Source organism: Pygocentrus nattereri, chromosome 7 (genome assembly GCF_015220715.1).
Source record: "Pygocentrus nattereri isolate fPygNat1 chromosome 7, fPygNat1.pri, whole genome shotgun sequence".
NCBI lineage: Eukaryota > Metazoa > Chordata > Actinopteri > Characiformes > Serrasalmidae > Pygocentrus > Pygocentrus nattereri.
This window is the reverse complement of record NC_051217.1, coordinates 6,170,764-6,198,509: the sequence shown is the minus strand read 5'-3', so window position 1 is coordinate 6,198,509 and position 27,746 is coordinate 6,170,764. Positions and strand designations below refer to the sequence as shown.

Sequence of the window (27,746 nt, the reverse complement as noted above, 5' to 3'; positions counted from 1 at the left end):
TTAATAAAAATAGAAAGCAATGATCTGCAAATCATATAAACCATAAAAGAAAATAGTACATAGACAACATAACAAACGTTGAAACAGGAATTTTATTGTTTTCTGAAAAATATATGCCCATTTTAAATTTGATGGCAGCAACATGTTCTAAAAAAGTTGGGACTTAGCGAATGTTTACCACCTTGTTTCATCACCTCTTCTTTTAACAACACTCTATAAGCGTTTAGGACTAGTAACTGAGGAGACCAACTGCTGTAGTTTTGAAGGTGATAGGTTTTCCCATTCTTGTTTCATATAGAAGTTTAGCTGCTCAAAGTTCTGGATCTTATTTCTCATATTTTTCATTACATAATGTACCATGTGTTTTCAGTGGTGACAGGTCTGCACTCTTTTAATACAGAGCAATGTTGTTGTAATACATGCAGAATGTGGTTTGCCGTTATCTTGCGGAAATAAGCAAGGCCTTCCCTGAAAAAGATGTCGTCTGGATGGCAGCATATGTTGCCAAAACATGTATATTATTCAGCATTAATGGTGTCTTCACAGATGTGCATGTCAACCATGCCACGTACAGTAGTGCACCCTTATACCATCATGAATACTGGCTTTTGACCTGTGCACTAATAACAAGCTGAGTGGTCTTTAGCCTGAAGGACACAGTGCCCATGACTTCCAAAAATAATTAAATATTTTGTCGAACGACAAGACACTTTTCTACTTCCCATCAGTCCAATTAAATTAAATTAGCTTGGGCTCAGAAAAGGTGGAAGCGTTCTTGGATCCTGTTTACGTACAGTTTTAACTTTAATATCTGGATGAAGCAATGAACTGTGTCAGTTGTTTTAGAAGTGTTTCTGAGGCCATGCAATGATTTCCACTACAGAATCACGTCTGTTTTTAATGCAGTGCCGCCTGAGGACCCAAAGATCATGACCAGCAAATACTGGTTTTGGCCGTGTCCTTTGCATTCAGAGACTTCTCCAGATTCTCTGAATCGTTTAATATTATTATGTACTGTAGATGATGAAATCCACAAGTTCATTCTGGGATCATCTATAACTCCTTTTGTTGCTCTGGACACATTTTCTTTATTTCCTGATTTCAAACTAATTATTTAAAACCTGAGATTACCCATTACACCCATAAGTGTTTTTTACATCTACCTGCAATCAAATTGGTTTTATACAAACTTTCTAATAGTGATTCCAAACTTTTTAACTTTTTATTGTTCACACACAAGAAGAGTACTTGCAGTCTACAGTCTGTATGTGCACCATCTAATAAGGGCCATAATAAGTTGAGACTTCACTATTTTCCTGTATTTCATTACTTCTTCCAGTGTTCTCTCTGTGTGATTAAGTTTTAAAGCACGTTGTAAGAGCATGACCACTACCGGAAATAGTCAGAAAAAACAAACCTACAAACCTGACCTAATGTCCACTGGCAATTACTCATTAGAGGATTTCACATGCTCTTGCCAGCAGGGCAGTTGACCTTAGAAAGCACCATTCACGAACAGGCCCTGAAGCTGTTAGAGAAGTCGAAGCATAGAGAAGAGAGAGCGAGGGAGCAAGAAAATGCAGCAAGGAAGATATTCATCACACGCAACCTAAAGAGATAAACATATAATCAAGAGAGATATCTTCTCCTTTTGTGTAACAATTTTGTGTCATAAAATTGAAAAAAAAAAAAGAATCTTCAAACCTGTTTAAACTATATCACCAATATGCCTCTTGGACTCTACTGAGGCTCGCTCATTTGCTGTCCGTCATCAAAACCAATTCCATCTCAGTGGATTCTATCCAATTTTGTGTTGTTTCTAGCTCAGTTGCTCTGTTTTATAAGATTATTATTTTGCCCAAGGAGCTGCTTCTATGCAATATTTTGTCTCGAAATAAAACTTTCTCTATTTTCTAGAGTCTATGTTCTGTGTAAAGAGACACGGACATAACACAAAAAACATCAAATGAAATGTTGGTTTCAGAATGGGAAATCATATCAAACCTATTAATATGTGCATCATTAAACCCTTAATATAGACATGAAAACTAATGAGCGGTGGAAAAAGTGGACCAATCCCCTGTAGTATGTCCAGTGGTACCAGTGATTTTAACATGAAACAATGCCATATATTGTCCATATATTATGCTGTTTTCTAGGTACTGTATTTTGATTTATTGGTTAAAAAGCTTTTGTTTAAAGTACAAATTTTGACAGAAATCTCCTTTTGAGACCCTTCATCTATTATAAACAGGCCATTTTAGAAACTATGTCTGTCATTTCTGTTGTTCTGGCTCCATAAAAGCTGGATTATACGCTCCGCATCCAGTGTCATGCTAATGAAGATGGAAAGAGTGACAAAGATGCACTTTACCAGAGGCACAACAATGTTCTCTTCAAAAGTCTCTATTATATGTTTCTATTTGGTGTTCATGTTTGCACATTGCTGCATAGTTAGAACATTATTTGTGTGCATGACGTGACAATCAACAGAACCGTGGAACTTTCAGTGCAGGGGCACACACTGGGTGTGTGATGTCATTTTGGACACGTGCACCATTGCATCTTTTGTGATGCATCAGGTACAAACCAGGCTTAAGGTGGATGTATTTGGATGCATACGATTGCCAAGCTCTCTTCTCAAACTTTGCTAACATTATCTTGATCTGGTTTGATTGGCCAGTAAATATTAAATGCTTTATCTATGGGTTGGACACTATGGGAGGATGTCCTAAAATGTACCCCGTAGCCCCGCTAGTGATAATTAACTTATATTTGCATGTTGGTCAGTTAGAAAAAGAAAATGAAAACCAGAAAATGAAAAGTGAATCTCCAGCAGGTGGCGCCGATGTTCGTTTTCATTTGCCTTTTCATTCTGAGAGTTAAAACGCGTCCACGGGTCACAGAAGGGTAATTTATTCATTTTGCATTTTCATTTTAATTTTGTCAGATTTCCAGCCAATCGCTATGAAAAAGAAATAAAAAAGTAAACTTTGCATTTTGATTTTAGTTTTGACACGTATTCTGCTTTTCACAAAGAAAAGCCAAAGCCAAAGTGAAGTTTGTGTTCTCTTTTGTCTGTTAGCTTTTTCATTTTAGATTTGGCCATGAAATACCAGAATAACGACTAAAACGAAATGACAGATAGCTGTTTTCAATTTATTTTTAATTTGGTCACAAACGGCTGGTGCTCCTGTGAAAAATGAAATTGCAAATGAAGGCATTTAATTTCATTTTCAATTCTGGCAAGATATTTGCACAGATGTTTGGGAAAAGAAATGGTAAACAGAGGTTTGCATTTACATTTTACGTTTTCATTTTCATTTCCTTTTTGCCAGGATTTGCCTCCCATAGGACACCCCCTTATTAAAATAAAAATCTCTTCAAATATATACAATTCCCATGAAAGGCATATACACCATTCAAATTGGCAGATGCTATTTACAACTTCAGTACAGTGTTAGAAAATCAAATGTCAGTCAATATGTCTCTTGCTCTTTTTCCAAGCATGCCTCATTTGTCATCCTTCATGAAAGTCACTATCACTGATCAAAACTACGCCTCTGAATGTATTCTAACTCTTTCCCTACTGTTTATCGTTAACAGCTCTGCTGTTTTATAAGATCATTATTTTGCCCAAGAACATAGAACTTCCTGAGCCAAGTCTTTGTAGTATATAATCAGAATTGGAAATCGTATCAAATATAAAATGATCTGTTTCCTTTATTCAATGGCTGCTTTAGTTTTAATGAGTTGGAGCATAATAAGCTTTGTTCTTCCAAAGGTACCCAGAGTTACAAAATGTACATATGAGGGGCCAACTGAATGATACAAATGGACAATCTAGCAGCTAAAACAATGTCTCAGTGCCTCTGTGTTTTATAGTTAACTGCACTGCCATAAAGAATTGGGGGCAAGACTATTGCTTTCTTGCAAAGTTAGTACCATCAGCGTACTGTGGCTTTGTTGAGTTAGAAGTCCAGAATGTCTGAGGTAAAAGTACCTGCTGGCTGCAAACTCGCATGAGTATGCATAAGTGATTACCATTCTATACATGCTTTTTGTCAGGCCAGGTCGCTTTGAGCAGATTCAGTGCTGTGGCCTGAAATGTATAAGCTATTTTATTGGTCATGCTGACTGTGTCCATTGTAGAGGGCCCAAACTGATTAATGTAGGCAACTTTAAACAGCTTTTCAAATCCCATTTTTCAGAAAGGGACAACCCCCCACCACCACCCCACCCCCGCCGCCACACACACACTCAAGGGGGTGGCACACAGTCACACACACACATTCTCAATGGGACCTTTGAAAAGGAGCAGCAAAGCACAGCGGATTCATCTTCCCTCCGCTCCCCGCATGGCACGGCTTTGAATGCAGGAAGAGGCCCACTGCGCACATCTGCAATGGAAAAAAAGCTGCGAGAAAGACGAAGGCCATGCGGTACAAATGCGCCCACTGTGCACACCTGCACGCACAATACACCACACACGCGCGAACACACATATACAGAATGTATAATACATCTCTACTGCACACCTGTAAAGGGCTGAGATTGAGAGAGAGAGAGAGAGAGACTGCTGTCATGCTCTGGTGAGAAACTCATGTTGAAGAAAGCGCCTCTATTAGAAAGCAGAAGTGACACAGCTGATGATAAAGCAGCACTGAATATATTTTGAACAGAAAATTCCTTGTGTTCCTTGCAAAATATCAATATTTACAAGGGGTACTGGGTTATCATATGCAGTGACTGAAGTTTGGATTAATTGCTCTACCTGGCAGTTGCATGTGTCATACATGTGTGTGTATTGTAGTTTATTGTATTGTATTTTATTGTATTGAATGGCAGAGAGTTCTGTGTTCTGTGCTCCTTTTCTCTCTGTATCTACAGTGACTTTTTGTTTCTAGCAGTATCTGAGCTCAGGGCTGTCTTTTCTCTAAGCTATTGGTAACTAGCAAAGATACTTTTTCTAGATAGACATAGCACTTCTAGTAAGTCGCTCTGGATAAGAGCATCTGCTAAATGCTGTAAATGGTCCATTGTAAGTACGCTGATGCAATATATAGAATAACCATTCTCATTGGTTTTCGTGCGTTAATTTGTGCATGTTTTGTGATTTTGCCACTTATAAACCGGGATAGCAACCCAGAGCGACTTTCCTCCATGACTGGGCTTTGATTCCCCACTCAGGCAAGCACACCATGCTAGACCAATAAGAGTCCTGGAGCAAGACTCCTACTGCTACAGTCCTTTTAGATAACACCTTTCAGATATAAGCTTGACCAATCATATTTCAGAATTGAAACTATCCATTATAATGCATAAAAACAAATGCCAAAAATGTTTTCACTAAATCTTTTGCTGCTTATTATGTGTTGGTTTCTATTGGTGAGTTGGCCTTTTAGACAAAATAACAGATGCCTTCAGCATTGAATGTTCCATACTTCAGTTTTCATCAGCGGTATAACAGTACAGTACACTGTACTATTGCTGCTCGTATCGGCTGAAACACTACGGAAGCTCTCAATTTAACACACAGCTAAGATGTAACAGACAAACAAATATGCTGCCTCAGACAAAATGAATAAATAAAATAAACACCCTCTCTCACACACACATCCCTTGAGGGGAGCGTTGCAGCGCTGTTTGGCTGAGGCCTGCAGAACAGTGAAGTGGCCTGTGGGTGTTTAGCACCTCTCTGATTCCAGCCCGGCTCACAGAGGGGGGATTTACTTTTAACTTTATTAAGTCCTTCAGCCAAATTTCATTTCCTCCTCTGGCTATTAGATAAACCCACTTTGCTTAACCAAGTTAGTGAAAGCTCCACAAGCAGCACGGAGGCCTCCTGCTGTTGCAGCTCTCATCTTATTTCGCCTTTCACGGCTGCACAGGCAGTGCCATTTCATTGGGCTAAATGTATCGCTTCCACACACAAACAATCCCTACAACTGAAGGAAAAAAAAGGGCCTAGAAGGAACTACTCTGGATGCATCTAATAAGACTGCTTTGTTCTCTGCCATTAGGCTCCTCTTCTGTGGGTGTTTCAGGCTGATGAGGGTTTGTTTATGTTCTAATGATATGAGCATAGGCTGCCTCTACACCAAGACAGGCGTATGATGATGAGATCTCCGTCTCATTATGCAACTCTCCTCCCTGCATGCACTATTTGTTCAGAGACAGTGCAATCGCATTATATGCAAAACAACGGTCAAAGCAATAAAGGTTTAGAGGGAGACGAGAAAAAGTTTGTGTATGAATGTTTTTAAGCGATACTTTTTTAATTCCACAAACGGGAATATTCCACCTCCGCATTTAACCCATCCGTGAAGTGAAACACCGCATACACACACACACTAGGGGGCAGTGAGCACACTTGCCCGGAGCGGTGGGCAGCCCTATGCACGGCGCCTGGGGAGCAATTGGTGGTTAGGTGTCTTGCACAAGGATACCTCAGTTATGGTCTGTCAGCACTGGGGATCGAACCTTCCGGTCACAGGGCCAGTTCCCTAACCTCCAGCCCACAACTGCCCCCCTGGGTTTGTGGTGTGAATTTGTGATTTAAAACAAGTCAGAAAAAATGGCCTGCAATGTCAGTAACAATGAAGTAGGCGTGACTTTGTAAAGTACTTTTCATAAAAGCTACAGACGTCATCATTCCTCAAAACTTAAAGGGCAAACACATTTCTTTTTGTTTCCTGAGGTTAAGTTTAGGGTTAAGAAAATTCTTAAATATACACTCAGTGGCGACTTTATTACACTTTATTAGGTGCACTTACCTCATAATTATTTTTTTCCATTTTTTCCATAATTTTCCATTTCATCAGATCCACGGACCACATTGGTGTATTTCTATAATCACAGTAGTCCATCTCTTTCTCTGCATAATCCGTTAGTCCTCTTTACCTTATTCATCAGTGGTCAGGACCCACAGAACCACCACAGAAGAGGTATTATTTGTGTTATAGATCATTCTCACCACTGCAGTAACACTGACATAGCAGTGCATGTTGCTGCAAAGTGGATCAGACACAGCTGCATTTCTGGAGCTTGTAAACAATTTGGTGTCACTGCATTGAGAACAGTCCTACCAACCAACAGCACCTGTGACTAGAGACTGACCACTGCTGAAGGACTTGAGGATGATTACCTCTGTGCAGCAGCCAGTCTGTTACTTGACATCTACAAGGTGAAATAAGAAGGTAGAAGTGTCTGCAAGAGTGGACAGTAAGTGGACACCGTGTTTAAAGTTTAAAAGCAACAGTACTATTTTACTACCAACACAATATACACCCTGTACAGGTTGCTAGTCCATCGCAGGGAAGATGCACAGACACATACATTCACACACAATCATACCTAAGAGCAACTTAGTGAGTCCTTTTGCCCAGATAACATGTCTTTGGACTGTGGGAGGAAACGCACAAAAACACAGGCAGAACACACAAACTCTACATAGAAAGGACCCTGGTCACCCAGCCAGGGAACTGAACCCAGGCCACCACCACATCAGTGTCACTGTCGTGCTGATAATGATCCACCACCCAAATAACTCCTACTCTAGCCCCTGTGGGGGTCCAGACTATTAATGAACGTGGTAAAGGAAGACAAATTATTCAGAGAAATGGATGGACTGGACTACAATCAACACTACACAGTGCAAGTATATGGTAAGTGGACCTAGTAAATTTGGATATTGAGTATAGATACAAGGTAGGTGTACCTAATAAATTTGTAGGCATTTCCATTCAGTCGTGAAAGTTTGGACACCCCTGGTCAAATGACATGTCCACGTATTGACGCACATTCCCCAGAGAGGAGAGGCTTTTTAAAGTGAATCAACAAAACATGAATTATGAGCAGGGCTATTAGGTATTAAGGTCATTTTAGTAAACAACTGCACATATAATACATATAGAACATATGCAAGACCCAATATCCTGAGACTGTATAAAACACATTTGTATCTGTGTGTTTTATGAGTGCTGAACATACATTTACAAGAAGGTGATGGAGAGGGTTGAGGTAATGTGCATTGGAGGTGTCTGTGGGTTCTGTAGGTTCTATGGCATCTGAACATATTTTCCATTTCTGCAGGCCAGGAGGAAAACAAAATGCCTATAAATGCTTCACTGCCTATGAGATTAAGAGCAACATCACAAGACCTGCAAAGCAGTTTCCTCAGCAAATACGACACACTCTGAGTTATAATATCAGCTAAAGGATCCATGTAAAGTGTGGTATGAATCACTAAATGCATATACCAACAGAAATACTCAAATGCAAACCTTACCTCAACATTAACTGCAGATCATTCATTTGTAAATATGAAAGTAGCTGTAAATATGCAGTGGCCAAACCTACGCCTGGAGATCTGCCCCACTGCAAAGTTCCAACGCTAAATTAACCCACTTACCTCTTATGTTCACATGTGCCTAATCTCTTTGAGATGTGTCAGATTAGGAATACAGGGGGAGTAGATCTTCAGGGTCTATTCAGCATCCCTGCTGTGAATATTCTATTATTCTTCACCTCTCTATACAAGCTGCCATGCCAAGGATACAGTAAGCACAAACACTGTCACCTCAGTAAGATGTCACACTAGCTTTCATATGATAATGAAAGATAATGAAATCAGCACAGCTCTCTTTTTTTCAGGCAGAACAGGCAATTCTGTTACTTTAAATTGAAGTGAATCACCTCAGTCACTGCAATGACTGTCAGGCTACATGGCCTAATTTCCATCGCAAGCGATCCGTCCCAGGACTCTTCCATTTCACTACAAAAGTATTAAGCTTCATCGGGCTGAAAGATCATCATTATCAACTTCTCACTGAACCGCTCACACGCAGTTAACAGCATATGTCATCGGAGAGGGAGGCAGAGGGAAAGAGAGAGAGGGGGAGAGAGAAAGACTGTGTAGGAACGAGGACGTGAGGGGACTGGTTTTGTCTGTACCTGTAGGAGAACCCTCTAGAACCTCTCCAGAATAGCGGGACTCCCTGAAGATGGGTCTGTTGTCATTCTGGTCAATAACGTACACGTCCAGGTCCACAGGTCCCTCTACCAGTTTTCCGCTCATGTCAGTGGTGGACACCTGGAGCTATGAGAGAGAAATAACAGGGTTAAGAGTTACGGTGGGTCTGCCGAACCAAAGGGTTTTGGTCATGATGAATAAATGTACCTCTTTTGGCTGTTAACAGAGGTGCACCTTTGATAACTTTGGGGCAACTTTTGCGGCATGCATAGCATGCATACAATGATAGTAGCACATAAACATTGCAGATTTCATACTTAAAACTATGTCAAAAAACATGCAGCTTTATCATATTTTCATGATATCCAATTCTTTATATGTTAATTAGTATTAATATTAATATTAATATTAATAAAAATTAGTATTAGCATTAATAAGAAACACAAACATGGACACTTTGTAGTGGATAATAAAAATGATCTTTCTCAATTGCAAGAAGTGTGAGGGACATGTCTCCTCTGTCTCCACCTGAATTTGCACCAATGACAGTCGACTATTCAGAAGAAACTATAAAGAAAAGTTCACAAGAAACCAGCAAATGCACTCTGTCTGTCAAAAAGCTGGAGACACCTTGCTGTTTTTTGAAACTTGAATCGTCTTGCTGGTAGAAGAAAAATGGTTGCGATTGTCTGGTAAGCATAAGACGGCTATTTACTAGCACTGTGTGTAAGCAGCCCTCAGCTTCACATAAATCAATGTGTCTCCCTTGGTATGAAAATGAACTTTTGCCTAAATAATGATTTAATAATTTGTTTTATAAATTATTTCTGAAAGCACAAATGCCTCGGACATGGTTTAAACATCTGGTTTAAACAAATGGTTTGAGTGCTGATGCAAATGCAAGGCCCATGGACCAGATCAGGCCCATGACATAATCTTACCCAGCCTGCAAAAGTGTTTTCATTTTCTGTCAGTGTTAGCCCACTTCACAATGTGCTGCACTACAACCCCCAGCATGCACTGCAACATAATGTGCTCTTTGACTCTCCTAGCCAATCAACAATCTATGGGACAGTGGTTAAACCTCAGTTCTACACAATTCTACACCAGTCATGTCACCAAGTGAACTAGCTGTAGCTGAGCTGCAGTTCAACCAACATATCGCCGCTGCTGTAGCAAAACCTTCTATCTCCATTTTTGTCGTTTTTCAGTTTTTGACACACTGTGATGTGAAAATACCCATAGTGCTATATATTGTGTGTAAATCCCATGATGAATGGACCAAAAGATATTACCTAAAATTACTTGGAATTTAGTCTGGTTCCATTGACTTACATTAAAAGTAGAGTATGTTTTTACCTTCTCCTGTAAAGTTATAGTTTTGGAGATAGGAGGGTTTGATCGGACAACAGCAATAAATACCTAACATTAGTCTTAATGGCCACTTCGGGCTACAGTACAACATTAATTAAAAATGGAGAAAAAAAAAAACATGGATCATGAGTTTGTTGAGATTTTTTTTCAGCCCTTTTAATGGTTGAGTTTGACACTCCTGGAATAGAACGTCCCTCAATGGGTGAAACTTTTACAAACACAGCATAAAGAGTTAAGGCACACAGAAAAAAAAAATGTTCCATGGATAACAATAATGTGCAATAACAAACGCACAACAAACTAGCCTGATTTACACAATTCATTTTGGTCCGTGCCTCACATGAACACAAATGATAATAAAGAGAAGTACAGAGACAGAACCCATCAACCCATCCACAGTAATTTAATCGCAAATGATGTCAGCGCCATTTATCTAGTCCCAAAATGAAAATCTCAAAATGTGAAAGTGAATGGTTCAGAGAAGGGCGAGGGAGAGAGATAGATAGATAGATAGAGAGAGAGAGAGAGAGAGAGAGAGAGAGAGCACCGATACTGTGAGTGTTAACCAGGAGGCTTCCAGCTTGCTGCAAGGGTAATTGTTGCCTTTTGTTGCCTGCGCTTGGCAATTATTGTGAAGCACGAGATCAGCCGCAGCCGGCGACAGGCACGAGTGCTCGTCCCTGACTGCAGCTGATGTGTTTTATGAGGCCTTCTCTGCTCGAATGAGGGGCGATACAGTGACAGAACAAATTAGCAGCAGCATGTGCAAAGCCGCTCTTCAGTAGAGGAAGTGCAGAGCACCGCTGCTCATTTTATGCTAACACTTAGCACAGCATGGCAAGGCAGCTTTTAGCCAAGCAGGTGCTTCTGTGTGATCTGAAAGCCAGAGAACAGGTGCTTGATCAGGTGTTAAGGTGTGTTTGGGTAGTCGCTTGTGTGAATGTCTTTTTGAAGGGGGACATGATGTCAGCTTTGGGAACAGCTTATGTTGGGTGGACACAGTTGTAACTCACTGGTTTGAAGAAAATCTGAAGGATGGAAGAGTTAAAGTGGCAGTCAGATATGCAAAAATAAAGAGTGGATACATTAAATAGAGATGCATTTGATATTTGAAATCTGAGTATGAATAAACTAAATAAATTGTACTTAATGGTCATTTTGGCTAGAAATTCAATAAACAAAAGTTCTCTGACTTTTGCTACTCACAAAAGTCCAGTTTCATGGTTTTAGCTATACGTAGTGTTTTGAGCTAACAGTATGTCAGACAGTGTAAGAAACCACCAAAGTCAGAATATAATAAATGTCAATTTTGTCAGTTTTCAGCTGTCCAACTGTGTATATCATTCCTCTAGAGCGCTGTTTGTGTCTCTGTTCAGATGGAGACTAGGCAAGCCAGAACTTCACTTGGGAAGATACTTTTAAACCCAGTGTGAGGTGGAAATAGAACAGCAGCAGACAGGTGCAAACAGAAAAAAAAACAGAGTGAGGAGCGAAATCTGGGCCGACCAAAACAAACAATAGTTAGTACAAGAACTTCAAGCAAACACATAGAAGAAACCCAAGCAAGGATATGTAGGAGGGAAGCGGAAGGAGAGAAAGTGAGATTGAGGATAACACACAGGCGGAAGGGTGGAATTTGTTTGCTCGTCGCAGAGGCAGAGGCCCACCGGAGAGCGTGGAGTCTCTTTCTGGAAGTGGCTTTCTGTGTGCAGGACCTGCTTAAACCCCACATCACTTATTCATTTATTCTACAGTATCAGCACTGCCTCGCCAAGACCACAGGAGCCGTGCGGCACAGACAAACAAACACCCCGACTCCTCATCTCATTCACACACACGCTTGCACACACTCAGTGCAGTACCTCAGGCCAGACGTCGTGCTGCTTACTCCACATATCTGAGCACTGAGCACTGCAGGCAGGGCACTTCAATTCCCACAATTCACTTGTAGATCTCATCAAAGCGCTCAAAGAGCCCTCCAGGGTTGTTACAAGATTTCCTACGACACTGACTTTTTATTTGTACTCTTGCAACGTGTGCAAAAAAAATAAAAGCAAAAAATAAAAACAAAAAGAAGTCAGCTACTGAGTTTCACTTTTAGTGTGGAGAAGCAAAGTAATGCTGAGAGCCACACTGTACTGGACGTAGGCTTTAATGCTCATGTACTTGCCATTCAGAACTGTATATCTGTTACCCTCGGCAAAACATGATATTTAAAAAGGAATTAATACATTCCAGGAGTGGTCACTGGAGCAGGACGTGGAGTGATATTGTTTGACCTTAGTTTTGCCTACCTGCTGCAAGATGTATTTACCATTTAGTTTCTTCTGTAATATTGTTCATGGGATGGTATTAAAGTTAAATCAATCAAAAGTAACTCTTTGCAAAACAAAATTTCCAAATGAATCTCCTTTTTGGACACTGATGGATATGGAATCATGAGCTGTTGGATGGTGTATTTGTGTGAGTGGAATTATTCATTTCAGTGAAAACTGTCGGTGCGCTTCAAGTTCTGGTGAACTTTCATATGAAAAATGAATCAGTAGCGGGGCATAATATTCCTAATACCCTAATAGTATCTTAGCACATTTTATATAGTTCTTGACCACTGAGATAGGCTCCAGCATCACCTCTCGTAACCCAGAAGGATAAGCGGCTTTAAGCTGTGTGTGCGTGTGTGTGTGTGTGTGTGTGTGTGTGTGTGATTCACTTTACCTCTATGCTACTCTCTAAAATAAATACAAATCTGAACCAATTAAAAAATACAAAGAATGTTTAAAACTATACATGTTTTAAAGGCGTGTCACTAACCCTGCATCTTCTCTGAACAACACATTACCAGTTACTCTAATTTACAATTTGCAACTTTCCTAATATTGTTGAAAAGCTAAAAGCAAGCCAGCGATGACACAACTTGGAATTTCTCCTGAAAAATAAGTGACAAACATGATGACCAATTTAGTGAGTCCTGTTGGCCTGACAGCATGTCTTTGGACTGTGGGAGGAAACCCACACAGACACGGGCAGAACACGCAAACTCTACCTAAAAAGGACCCCAGTCACCCAGCCAGGGAACTGAACCCATGCCCCCGTGACCCACTGCGGCACCGTGCCGCCTGGTTATACCATGGCTATACCATTTTTTTATTCTCCAAACGTCCATTTTAGCATCCTTCATGTTCGTTGTGATCATTTTAGGAGAACTGCAGTTTTCTAGTCTGGCTGCAGCTTTAACTGCCACTACAAATATATTTAGACAAAGTCACTCGCTCCAGGCAGTTCATGAACTTGCACTTTAGAACAAGTTTGGCCCTGAAAAAAAAAAGAACATTGAGAACTCAAATTAGCGAGACTTCACTTCTGGCACCATGTCCGATCATCGAAGTAATGGATGATGATTCTCCCCTCCCTTTTCACCCCAGTGGGAATGACCAATTATAGCACTTGCCATTGTGCATTACCTTAAGAGCCCATCCGGAATGATCCATTACACTGAGTGGCTCGCATGGGGGAGATCCTCCACATGCCAGAACATTACCAACGCTCGCTATCACCATTAATAATGTATGGCACCGCTCTCCCTGTCTCACCATCTCTAGGAGGCCTGGGTTCGGCCACTCCGTCTGGCCCTGGCCAGCACAGTACTGGGCCTGCTGAACATGTCTAATGGTCCTAATGATACAGATGCGTCTCAACTGCCTGCGTCAGGGGTTACACTTCTAATGGCCAATACATCATCAAGTGCTTTTCCACACCGCTGTGGGCAGATGGGAAGAGGGGGAGTATTTATGAGAATTCATTTTTTTTCCTTTGTCCTCATCAGCCAGGGCGCTGACTCTGCACAAAATGAGCTATATGAGCTCCTATCTCGGACAAAAAACATGGACAACTGTGTACACCAACAGTAAGTCCAATATCAGACACCACACACATGAGCTGGGCTATGGTTCAAGCTATTTTTTCAATGAGGGCCTAAGAGCTTTTACTAGCAAGTTATAATATATAATCTATAGCTATACTGTATGAATCATAATCTGTTGAATGAAAACAAACGCAGTTAAAATTGTAGGCCTACAGCGTCAATTGTCAACATATTCAATGCAATCAAATAAACTCTATTTACCTTTCTTTTCTTGATGTTTGCTTCTTTATGATTATGTTTATGATTTAAACTTAAAATGAGGCAAACAGGAGGGGTGCAGTTTTATGAAACAAAATGATAGCCTACAGGCAGCTTAATTTTCTGTGCACATTTATTTGAAATTCATTTCTATTGCACCTCACAGAAACAGTAATCGATGGCCAAAATGGAGCAATATATATAAATATTTGAAAAATGACACATTTGTACAGTATGGTAATTTGTAGATGGTCCCAAAGCATTCAATGGTTTCCGCAGTCCAGAGAAAAGGCGTTCATTTCACATAAAAAACTAAGTTGGAGTCTATTGTCTCAGTTACAAATAAAACCTTTGAAAAGCCTGAAATAGTAATTGAAAAATCAGTTGGGAGTTTTTCTGACCAGATAGACATCATCATGTATTAAATGTCAGGTGCACGGGCTCAGAAAGAAGGCTCAGTTAGATTTTTTACGTCTCAACTGCAAAATCAACATCACACTGATGAAGATATGATAAGAACAGTCAATCATGCACTTATATCTTTAGAAGTCCTTCGCCAAGTTTTGAGTTCTCTTTGAATACTTCATCAAAATGCTCACAATCATCAGATTCATCTGTTCGTGGGGTCATAAGCACAACCACACATATACACTTTCTAAGCTGATTGTCCTGGGCTGCAGGGGGTGCTGGAGCCTATCCTAGCAATCAGTGGGAAGAAGGCAAGAAACCCCCCTGGACAGGTCACCAGTTCATCACAGGGCAGACAACACAGACATACACATTTACAATCAACACACCACAAGGAAATATTTAGCATGCAGACAAAATTTGAATTTATATTTCGACCAAAATGTGCACGTTTGCTGTTTGAATGTAATCCTGCTGGTGATCACCCTCTGTTTATAATGTACCTGCAATCTGATTACTGTCTTTTTTACTGTGACTGTAATAAGATACAGTTACTTAATGTTTGCATCCTGCTTACATAACATTGTTATGTATGTTCTATTACTAGCCAGCTTCATTTACCCAAAAAAATGTCATTTAGACTCCCACGCCCAGCTGTATGTGTGTGAGATGCAGTGCAAAATGTGCCATGATGTGCCGTGATGTGCCTAGGTGATAGAATTATACTGTATACCTACTAAATAATGTCATTTATTGACACCTCTATTCATTACTAAATATTTGTTTTTCATCGCAAGATTGCTGATAGCTACATTATTTCATTGCACCTTTTAAAACCCTACACCTCAGAAGCATAAAGTAAGTAGACAGGGCAATGCAGAGTACAGCCTCCTCAACAATTTGACTTTGCTCTGCAAGGCAAAGTACTTTGTAAAATTCTTTCAAGAGACTTACTGAATGCCAGCCTACCTACTGGTACTTGCTTGTCCCTCATATTATAATTTAACCTATAATCCTGTCTCTCCTACTTTTCTTTATTCCCTTATCTTTATCTTTGTCCTACACACACACACACACACACAAACTCACACCCACAAACTGCTGAAACAGGCACTCTCAGCATGCCCAGTAAAACATACTTTGGTGTCAAACTGAACTATAAACAGCGCATATGTAGTCATTTTCGCTTTAAGAGTTACACCACACACATAACCATAGTGATCATACATCATTATGTTCACTCCGACTCCCCAGCAAGTCTTATTGTCAGTAAAACACATGTCTCATCGTATAATAGTTGTCAAGTTTCAGCATATTCTCCCTTCCAGTCCTCATTTTCCGAAGATATATTTGCATAAGCATCCATTGTACCAACCGTGTAATCATCTACATAGGATTTTCAAAGCAAGGCCTTTGCATATGCAGCAGACTTTCAAACACCAAAGTCCCTCAAAAGCACCTTGGGCCACTTCCACATTACAAGCTTTATTGCTCAATTCTGACTTTTTTTGTTTGCTTTCTGCCTTGATGGTTCGCATTGCGACCCCTATCTGTCATTAATGTGAACACACCTCTGCCCTGCAAGGACCCACATGTGCATATTTTAGTATCAGATTAATCACTGCTGACACAAAAATGTGCACTGAAGTGTGATGTATTAATAAAAATTCTGCTATTTCTGATCTAATTCTGATTCTTACCCTCCTCATTACAGTTGCACAGTCATGTATTGGGTGTGTATCTGACCTACTAGGGGTATCTGTATCTATATTAATGTAGAGCTTAAAACATCTGTGTCTTTATTCAGATTCTGAAGTGGGCGTGGTGTAATCCAAAAGTGGGTGTGGTCAATAAAATCAATGAAATTATGTGGTAGAACTATAAAAAAGGAGCTTTTTTCAGTACATCACTTCAGGACGCGATATATACCATGTATCTTGTATGGTTCCTTGTTGTCATGTGTGAGGTCTTAAATGTGTGTAAGGTCTAAAATGCAGTAGTTTAAAAAATCTCAGCGTGGATGTTTCAATTACATGGACTTGGGAGTGGATTTTTGGACATGTTCACATTTTTTGCATGATGCATATAAAATATGTAATAACAATATATACTATATAATAAAATAAAATTTCGTTGGGAGTGACAAGGATGGTCAAGATTAGAAATGAGCAGATCAGAGGGACAGTGAAGGTGGAGCAGTTTGGAGATAAAGCCAGAGAGGCCAGGTTGAGATGGTTTGGACATGTGTTGAGGAGGAATAGTGGATATATTGGTCAAAGAATGTTGAAGATGGAGCTGCCGGGTAGAAGGAGAAGAGGTAGACCTCAGAGAAGGTTTATGGATGTAGTGAAGGTGGACATGGAGATGGTTGGTGTGAAAGTAACAGTATTGCATCCTTCATGATAGTTATAATTAATAGTAACATGACACACACCACTGAACAAAATCCGTCACAGTAACTTATGACAGCATACAACATCTGCCAGGCCGTGTTTATGACATGGTTATGTCAATGTTATGTAACAGGATTCAAATACAAAATTCTTGCACAATGTATTTTGTCCTAATGTAATTTATGAAGCATATTTTGGGTCAAAATATCAGCTTCATTAGTGTTCCACATCTTTGATTTCAATCCTAGAAAGCATAAAAACAAGTTACTGAGTTACAAAACATCAAAACTGCAGTGTATAAAAGTTTTCAAAGCCAAACCTGCTTGCGATGGAAACAAGAGTTATGCAAAGCATGAGCAAAAGTGTTGGAAACCTAATCAATGCGCCTGGTTTCACAGAAAAGAAAAATAAATATCATCTTTTCATATTAAGAGTTTTCTGTGTTTTCTTACTATCCCTCCTTACAGCATTTTAAATCAATTTCAGATTTATGTTAAATTCAAATATATGAGATGTTGTCAGCTTGTACAGCTGAAACACTGCATTACAGACTCTGATGATTAAAATTCATTGTCGAAGTCTGTTTTGAGAAACAAACTAGACAAACACCCTTATGCATTTGTTCTGTATCTATTTAGAATTCATTATCTGTTATGAATAATGTATTTTTATCCTATGCATACTACCTAGGGCATGTGAAAGTGGTTCAAATCTGAAATGAAAAGGTCATATATTTGCGTTTACACAACTCTGGAAAAAGATCTGTGTTTATTTTAAAATATATAATGTGAATGGTCTTTCTTGCTCTCTCTCTCCATCCCTCCCTGCATAAGGTATGGAGTGCTTAACCGGCCTCATTGATTATTCTCGCAGCTTTCGTTCCTGCCCTCTCTCCTCTTTCTCCCTCACTCTCTTGACCCCCATCTGCGAGCTGTTTACATTTGTGTCAAGTGCACTTTCTCTCATGTGGGCTTTCAGAGCATGGCGGATCTCAGGTGGGCCACTACACCACTGTGCACTCACACTCACACAAGCGTTTGGGCCTGCAGGACTAACGAGGGCACTCGGTGGTTTCACACTACATGCCGCAGGTCCACAGCACTGGACGGAGCTGCAGAGACGTAACACTTTGGCTGTCACATTCAGAGCATACAGGCTGAGAAGTGATGTGCCGCTGGCCTTTTAAACTACTCCTGTGTCCATCTGTTTTCTGCCCTCCGCCCCCAAATACATTTTGCATGGCTGCATTTACAGTCTAGCTGACATTGTGAACGTTAGTCACGCAGTCCTCCAGTATTCGGCTCCTACTACCTCTAACTCTCTCTGACTTTCTCTCTTTCCTCCCCCTCATTTCAGATAAGAATCAGGCTTGTTTTTTCACAGCATGCCTACATTGCTCTTTAATTTGGGCCTGCCTCTTATCAGGCCCTGTGTTTGGCTGCTTCATTAGTCCTGCAGAAGCGAGAAACAACGAGTGCTGGAGGGAGCAAATCCAGCCGTATCAGATCAGAGATCAGAAGAGCAACTCCGACATGCTTTATGAATACAAACTCCTCACTCTGAAGTCTGCGAGAGCCCTTATGTTATTTAAAACGATTCATTATTCAGGTGCATATATTATATCAGATCTGTTTCCTGATATCCAATATCTCTCACATTCTGTATTATCATACCAACTTCATATGACAAAAGTATTTGGGTTAAACACTGGCATATTTGAAGCCGAAGTGGCCTGTCTTTGGCAGAATAAGGGTTTGATTAGGTATATGGATGTAATGTGTAATGTAACATCACTGTCTATAACCTGTATTTAAATTTGAACCTGCAAATAGCGATTTAACAGGCCCACTTGCCACACAGGGGCACTTTGTAGTTGTGAGTCCTAGTTGAGCCTCAAATAATGAGCCTTCCATTATAGAAACACATACAAGAACTGAAGTGCTAAATGCAGTAAATGAAGTGTTTGAGGGAAGAGACAACCTGGAACAGTTGGCATATACCACACATGCTAGCTAGCTAGCCCAACTTGAAATACTTGGCTAGTTCAATTAGCAATTATGCTAGCTACCACAATAGCCATTATAGCTAAAGTTGTAAGCTTAATCAAGCTGAAGTTTTAGTAAATTAAAAATCACATTCCCCTACAATTTACTAAAATGTTAGCTGGATTAGCTGACAGCCTCAGCTATAATGGCTATTGTGGTAGCTAGCATGCTAACCAAACTAGATTCCATCCATCCATCCATCCATTTTCTAAGCCGCTTCTCCGTCAGGGTCGTGGGGGGATGCTGGAGCCTATCCCAGCAGTCTTCAGGCGAAAGGCAGGATACACCCTGGACAGGTCGCCAGTCCATCGCAGGACAGACAGACAGACACAGACAGTCACTCACACCCAGGGGCAATTTAGCATGTCCAATTGGCCTGACTGCATGTCTTTGGACTGTGGGAGGAAACCGGAGAACCCGGAGGAAACCCACGCAAACACGGGGAGAACATGCAAACTCCACACAGAGAGGACCCTGGCCGCCTGGCCGGGGAATTGAACCCAGGCCCTCCTTGCTGTGAGGCGACAGCGCTACCCACCACGGCACCGTGCCGCCCTCAAACTAGATTCTAGCCAACTATTTTAAGTTTTAAGTTTTAACTACAAAATGGACCTGATAAAAAAAGGACAATGAGTGTAAATACAAGGTATATCTACATGAGTAAGTGGCCAATGGGTATATATCTCTGTCTTTAATTGAGACTTTGACCACAATGTATTGCCCTACACACAGCACATGTTCTGCTATATGGTGTGCCACCCTATTGGAAAGTGACAGTGGGACATTTTGACACAGTCAAAAAAATAATGAATTAAGCATTGTATAATGTATGTATTTCCTTTAAGAGAGTAGCTCTTTCAAGCAGATCAAGCAAGCAAATTGAGTTTTGTGTACAAATATGGTTTTCTCTATCATGGTATGGGTCCAAAAAGCAAGAAATTTACAAGCTGCATCCAAAGATCAGTGCTTTCAGAGGACTGTGTAGTTTAAAAAGAGAGAAAGGAGCAGCGCATAACCTATTTGTAGTTGTGTTTCTGTGTTTGGAATGCATTATACTGTATATTCATTCCAATTAATGGATTTTTTTATTTGATTACATTCCTAATTACGCAGCCATCCAACCAAGGCAACAGGCTGTTGCGGAGAAAGTTACAGGGAAAAAAAACAGCTATGAAAATGAGATCATGCAAGTACTGATTAGCTCTAAGTATGTATGTCCATGCATGTGTTGAGGCCCATTAAACTGTCCTAAGTGGCCTGAATCTAGCTGACAGTGAGTCACTTATAATGCCTAAAGGGCCATCACACAGAATAAGGATTCACTGTTATTAATGAAGATAAAACACGCGCATGCTCTTATATCATCATAATCAATGAGACAACATCACTTTGAATCAGTATCAAAAATCACGTTTACATTACAGTCTGACCCAAATGTTCAATATGACTGACTATTGAATGTTGGAGCTATGATCTAAGGCAATGAAGGCCAGGTCTGATCCCTCTTCACAGCCAGTTCTGCTCTAAAAATCAGGCAGCCATTTCTATTAGGATCAGATTGTGGAGCAGAGTCTCTAAAAAGCCAACAGTGATTTAATTTGGGCTGGGGAGCTGGGGAAGGAGGCTTATTAAATACAGAGTAAGAGGCAAAGCAAGACAGAAAAACACACAGAGACTAACAGTGAAAATTACAGACGGAGCACATCATTGAGTGTCACAGCACAAATTAGCACCCAGACACTTTTACGCCATGTTTATTAGCTGCCCTGCATATGCCACTATAAAGTGGGGCAAGTGGGGTGTAATCTTTTTCACTCTTCTTCATGCTCTGCCTCTTCCTCTGTCTAATATGCCTTATAGCTCTCAAATACTCCATCTCCTTGCTTTCAATATCTAATGAGGATTCTCTCTCTTGTCTAGCTAAAAAACACATTGTGTACTGATGTGGAATTTTAGACTGATGAAGATAAAGGCTTGTTGTGTCAATTTTGCTGAAAATACCAAATCTAAATTTCTGCTTCACCCAAACACATTCAGGTAGGTAGGTGTAGATGAGGATATGAGATTAACATACAACCCCGTTTCCAAAACAGCTGGGGCACAAAATGTGCAAAAAAATTTACAAAATGCAAATAAAAATTCAAACTATGTAAATCCTAAAATGCAATTGAAAATAGTACAAATACAACATATCATCATGTTAAAACTGAGAAATTCTGTTATTATATAGAAAATATATGCCGATTTTGAATTTGATGCCAGCAACACATTCCAAAAAAGTTGGGGCAGGGGCATGTTTACCACTGTGTTGCATCACCTCTTCCTTTAACAGTACTAGTAAGAATTTATGAAGTAAGACCAATAGTTTAGAAAGTAAATGTTTTCCCATTCTTGCTTCATATAGGATTTTAACTGCTCAACAGTTTGGGGTCTCCTTTGTCATACTTTTCATTTCATAATGTGCCAAATGTTTTCAGTGGTGACAAGTCTGAGGCAGGCCAGTTTAGCACCCTGGCTATTTTACTACTGAGCTATGCTGTTGTAATACATACAGAGTGTGGTTTGGCATTGTCTCACTGAAGTAAGCAAGGCCTTGCCTGAAAAAGACGCTGTCTGGATGGCAGCATATGTTGCCAAAACATGTATATTCTGTATCATTCAGCATTAATGGTGCCTTCACAGTTGTGCAAGTCACCCGTGCCATGTGCACGGTGTACCTCTATACCATCACAAATGCTGGCTCTTGTTTATATTGTTTATATATGTCTTCTTTGCATTTCTGGATGCAGTGACAAATTGTGTTTACAGATAGTGGTTTGCAGAAGTGTTTGAGTCCGTGCAGTGATCTCCACTGCAGGACCTTGCCTCTTTTTAAAGCAGTGCTGCCTGAGGGCTCGAAGGTCACAGCCAGCCAATATTGTTTTTTGTCTTTGTCCCTTACACACAGCAATTTCTCTGCATTCTCTGAATCTTTTATTGATGTTATGTACCATAGATGAAGAAATCTCCAAGGTCTTAGCTTTTTTCATTGAGAAAAATGATCCCTGAACTGTTGCGCTATTTGCCTGTGCTGTCTGAGTGGCGGCCCCCTTCCCATCTTTATTTCTGAAAGACTCTCTGAGACGCTCTTTTTATAACCAATAATGCTACTGAGCTGTTGCCAATTAACCACCAGGTGTGTTTTTTTGTTGTCTTTCATTGCCCTGTTTCAACTTCTGTGAAACCTACTGCTGGCATCAAAATCAAAATGGGCATATATTTTTTGTTGTTATGGTGTTTGTATTTATGTACTGCAACAATACTGCCCCAGTAAGTATGACGGTATCACATCTCTTCTGGCAGACCCAAGATCTCTGGTGAGTAATCTATATTGGGCAAGGTTCTCTTGTACTCTACTCTATTTCTCTCTCTGGGTCTTGCTCAAGGTTCCAGCCAGCGACCATCAGAAAGCTGAATCATTATGGGCAAGAGAGCACTTTTTCTCTAGGGTGAGCACCTTTTCTCTAGGGTGGGATCAGACTATGGAGGGGGCCAGAGCTCAGCTAGGGTCTTTATGATTGTTAAATAGAAGGACTGAGTTAGTGGAGAAAAAGAGGGCACATGGAGGCAGGCTGGAGTTCACTCCACTGAAGATACGCTCATCACCGCCAAGACATTCAACTTACTGTGCTGAAGGCTTTTCACAGAGCTCGGCTCAGCAAAGCTATTCAAGTCTGCCAAGTCCGCCAACTCAGTCTGCAGGTGCTGTGACCTCCACTTACTCTACTTCTCACTTAGTGAAGAGAATTCAGGCTATGATCTTCTCCAACTACTGGAGGCCTGAAAGCCCATGTAAATAGAAGACTGAGAACAGTGGGCACGCTGAAACACCTGACTATGGGTATTGGTGCTTACATGAACGCACATAGTGTTGCCTTGCACAGTCTCATTTTACACTTTATTATTCTGATCAAAAGACCTTCTTCAGAATACCGAAAACTTATCCTCATTCAAAGACTAGACTGTACTATCAATTTCCTTGGCTTTACAATGAACATCAATAATGAATTATTATTGTAATTATCATTGTTAAGGATTCGAAATGTGCCAGTCACTAGTAGTCTGTGCAGTCTATGTACAGCAGAAACAGGCAGTTTTCAATTCACTGGTCCTGTGATGTCACACACACCGACAATTTACACATTTCTGAATACATTTAGCCTACAGAAGTTTAGCACTGAAAGGTTGTGCACTGTTGAGACAGACAGTTTCTATGAATACAAAGGCATGAAAGTCTGGCCATCACAATAAAAAAGACAAAAACAGAGGGCTACATCATTAGCCAAAACTCATTTTACTCTTTTCGTTAGTTGGAACTACTTTGATGTGTATTCTCCAGCATTAAGAGTGTCTTGCATAGATTTTGTGAAGGCCGATGGCAGAAAGTGCATAATGATTATCTAGCAAAACAGTTTACCTTGTATGTGAAACAGAGGAAATGCAGCTTCTAATTGCTCAACATTCGAAAATATGGAGGCAAAAGAGAACACGACTGGCTGGGATACAAAGAAGCATAAGGGTGGTAATGTGTAATTGGCTGCTGTACAGAGGGCCAGAACACAAGGCATTAGTGGCTGGCCAGCACTCACAGGAAACGAAAGGAGAAAGCACAAAATCTCTGGCAAACACTCCGAGGTTCTAAGGGGAAGAAGTTTGTGATTGGCTTGAGCTCTAAGAGGTAAAACTCAGGGAAGAGGTCCAAAAATGCTCAGGAGCGGTATGTGGAGACACACAGAGAGAGAGAGAGTTGGCCCGTGTTTGTGTTCTGAATATCAGAGGGCCGTGTGGCCTTGATCTCCCCAAAAGTCCACGAAGGTAATCCAAGTAGAACCAGAATACAGCAGTTTGTCCCTTATTGCATTTCCTCTTCCATGAAAACATATGGTAACACTTTATTTGAAGGCTACCTACATAAGGGCTTCATGACGCATTCATAAGCACTGAGTAATGTGTTTATGAAGCACTACTTGAACATTTATTAAGTGCTTATGTTGGTTCTCGCAACCTGACATAAGATGTTTTATGAAATAAATGACATTGTACTGACATAATAAGAATAAACATTGAACATATTTACAGCACTAAACATTATACATAATTGTATCAATCATCTTATCCATGCCATGGAGCGAAGAGGGGGTGGTTTCCAGGCATATTTAACCTGATATCAGTACAATGTCGTCTTAAGAATGCTGACATAAATAGTTATGTATAGTGTTTAAATATGTTTAGTGTTGTAAATATGTTCAACGTTTATTCTTATTATGTCAGTACAAGGTCATTTATTTCATAAAACATCTTATGTCAGGTTGCGAGAACCAACATAAGCACTTAATAAATGTTCAAGTAGTGCTTCATAAACACATTACTCAGTGCTTATGAATGCGTCATGAAGCCCTTATGTAGGTAGCCTTCAAATAAAGTGTTACCAAACATATTGAGGTGGGCACTGAATAATAATGAGGGAAGAGGGTGTAGAAATGTACTGCTCTGTAAAGTGTTTAGTGTTGTGTTTTTTTGTCATCATACTCTGTATTGTGTGTCTGTACTGTCTATTTGTGTTTACCCCTACATGGTCATGTTTGTCACACCCATCCCTTGTCGTGTTTTGGCTGAGCCTAATCTTGGTATCAGTTCTGCTATAAAACTGCATCAGCCCAGTGTGTTAAGGGATGGCTAGGTGTCTGGTAAGTGTGCAAAAGAGAATAAACTTCACTTCTCCAGACATACGGCTGGTTCCCTGGTACAGTTAGGGTTTGGATTCTTCAAGGGCTAGATGTGTCAGCAAAAGAAATGTAACATTTAATTGGATTTAATTGCATTTAGCCACAAGAGCATTAGCGAGGTTAGGTACTAATGTTGGATGACTACCTCTGCATCACAAATGCCACTCCAACTCATCCCAACTAGGATGAAAAGCTTTATAGGTGATGCTAGGCATTGAGCATGGTGACCTCACCATTTCAGGAAAAGAAAAAGGTTTCTGAACTTGATGGAAGTTAATGCGAAATGATTTTTTGGTGCAAGAAGTCATACTGTACCATTTCAATTGTTGTACATCCTAATTTTTTTCACAATGTAAAGTGCAACTGGTATCCTATTTTCCAAATTAGTTTTTTTGACATTTATATTTCTCTCATACACAACTCTTCTCCCTATTCTGGAGAGTCTCTCAAAGCATTTAAGCACAGAAGCTCTTCATGTTAGGGTGGCTATTGGATCCCATCAGCTAATTAACACAAATGTGAATAAAGCTAGGTTTTAGATATCTTTTGCTGTTACCACGTGAGAGGCAAACAGTTCTCCCCATAATAAAGCTACCAAACAGCTGGGTATAACGTCTCTGTTTCTGGAGATTTAAATGATGTTTGAATGGAAAACATTAATGTTAAATATAAGACTGAATGTTGTTTGGGTTGGAAAACTACGTTGTGTTTCAACAGATGTTTGCTAGTGGAGTTAGTGCAGAGTTCCCCAGCTCCAGTCCTGCATCCCCTGCACTGCATGATTGTGATATCCCTGGTTAAAATACCTTATATTATTAGCTAATTAATCCCCTCTTGAACTGAACGAGGTGTGTACAGCAGAGAAAAAACACTAAGCTATACAGTGCAGGGGCACCAGGCCTTTTTTCGAAAACACTGAAATAAAAGGTCTGTGTAATCTCTCGTCATTTTCGGCTTCTGTCAAGTCCTGCAGGTGAATCGTTCACAAAGCACAGTTAATTGAAGGCATTTACACCAAGCTGGCCGGCGGCTTAGTGAGCACTACATTTAGGACATCGCCCCCAGCTTCCCTGGCCAGCTGCTTTGTTTTAGAACCTCTTTTCAAGACCAGATAACAAAGCAAAAATCTGTTGTGGATCTGGCAAAAATGCTCCTTGTCAACCACCCAGCAGTAACTTTTACATTCAGTGAGGTTTCCACCGCCCTCCTTTTATTTTTGACTCTTCCCATCACCGTTGCAACCTCTGAGCACTCATTCTCATTTACATTTATGGCATTTGGCTGACGCTCTTATACAGAGCGACTTACAATTTGATCATTTTACACAGGTAGGCCAAGGCGGTGTTAGGAGTCTTGCCCAAGGACTCTTATTGGTATAGTGTAGGGTGTTTGCCTAGGTGGGGATTGAACCCCAGTCTACAGTGTAGAGGGCACATTAACTATACAGCTACAACAACTTCACTATTACAGGGGTACACTGCATTATATTACAAGGCTAGCATTAAGTTCCACAACAGTAATAATCTGCCTCTCTATTTCCAGTAGCTAGCTAGCAAACAACCAACAGAACCTCCCTTTTTTCAGCAATAAAAAGCCAATTCAGCAGCACTCCTTCAGGTCACTGATCTGTCACAACCTCAGGAAGAACAACCTGCAGTTGATTCTGGTCTTAGCTCGAGCTCTGATGCTGCTCCTTTTAGCTAGCAGGTGTTCTGATGAATTGTGCTACCTTGTCAAAATGTCCTACAGTAGCGCGCACTCACAGATAGAACTCTTCATAAAACAGCAGCAGGGTATTTTGATAGCCTAAATCACACGGAGTTCACCTCAGCTTTGTATTCGCTAGTTTCTTGATCGAATGTTTTTAAGATGTTGCCACAGACACATTTTGGAGCCACTGAGGCACTCAGGTACCATTTAAGGTATAACAGGAAAATCTGAAGAGGCTGGAGAATCATAAGCTGACTCCAGCCTCATCTGAATCGTGAGTATTAATATTAGTATTGAATAACATGAATAAAAACAACACTCAAAACACTGAGTTTCTATGTAATAGCCTAATAATGATATGTGCACACTCAGTAGGGCCAATTGAAGGCAAGGACAGATTGTTAAAACACCGGCTCTCTTTAGTTCTACATTTCATTGCTTTGACCGTGGGTGACGCCACAGAGGACAACTGAGTTTGCCGTTCCTCTGTCTCCATATTCAGCGATATCTCTCTCCTTCCTTTCACTGTCAGCTCTGTACAGATCAGTGCTGTGAACAACACCCCCACTAATGTTACTCAGGTCCCTCTTTTTGAGTCTGTGTGTGTAACATCAACATAGCTGTAAAGCCATCTGACGTGGTCTGAAAAACTCCCACCAAATCGGACACAACAGCTCTGACTTTTAAATAAAAATTGCAGCCTTTGCAGAGACTCGCAGCAGCACTACAACACCGTATTTTAGCAGATTGGTTTTTGCACTTGACAAAGTAATGCGAATTCTTTCCATTTGAACAAACAATTCCTACATAGTGTAGCTTTAAACAGTGTTTAAACGGTACTTAAAACTTTAATCTTCGAGAGAAAAATCAAGCTCCACGCTTGTCTGTGCCCATCCTTCCACAGTGAGAAGACAACTCAGCTGTAGGTCTGAAAGGGTGTGCAGCTGTCAAGAAGTC

General features: G+C 40.4%; 1 protein-coding gene across 1 annotated transcript in view; it reads right to left on the bottom strand.

Annotated features, from left to right (window-relative positions):
* cdh13 (cadherin 13, H-cadherin (heart)) overlaps positions 1 to 27,746 on the bottom strand; it is a 511,235-nt gene that overhangs the window by 224,235 nt on the left and 259,254 nt on the right. The window contains exon 7 of the mRNA XM_017689216.2: positions 8,956 to 9,100. Coding sequence (XP_017544705.1) covers positions 8,956 to 9,100 — 145 coding nt within the window. The remainder of the gene's footprint in view (positions 1 to 8,955; positions 9,101 to 27,746) is intronic.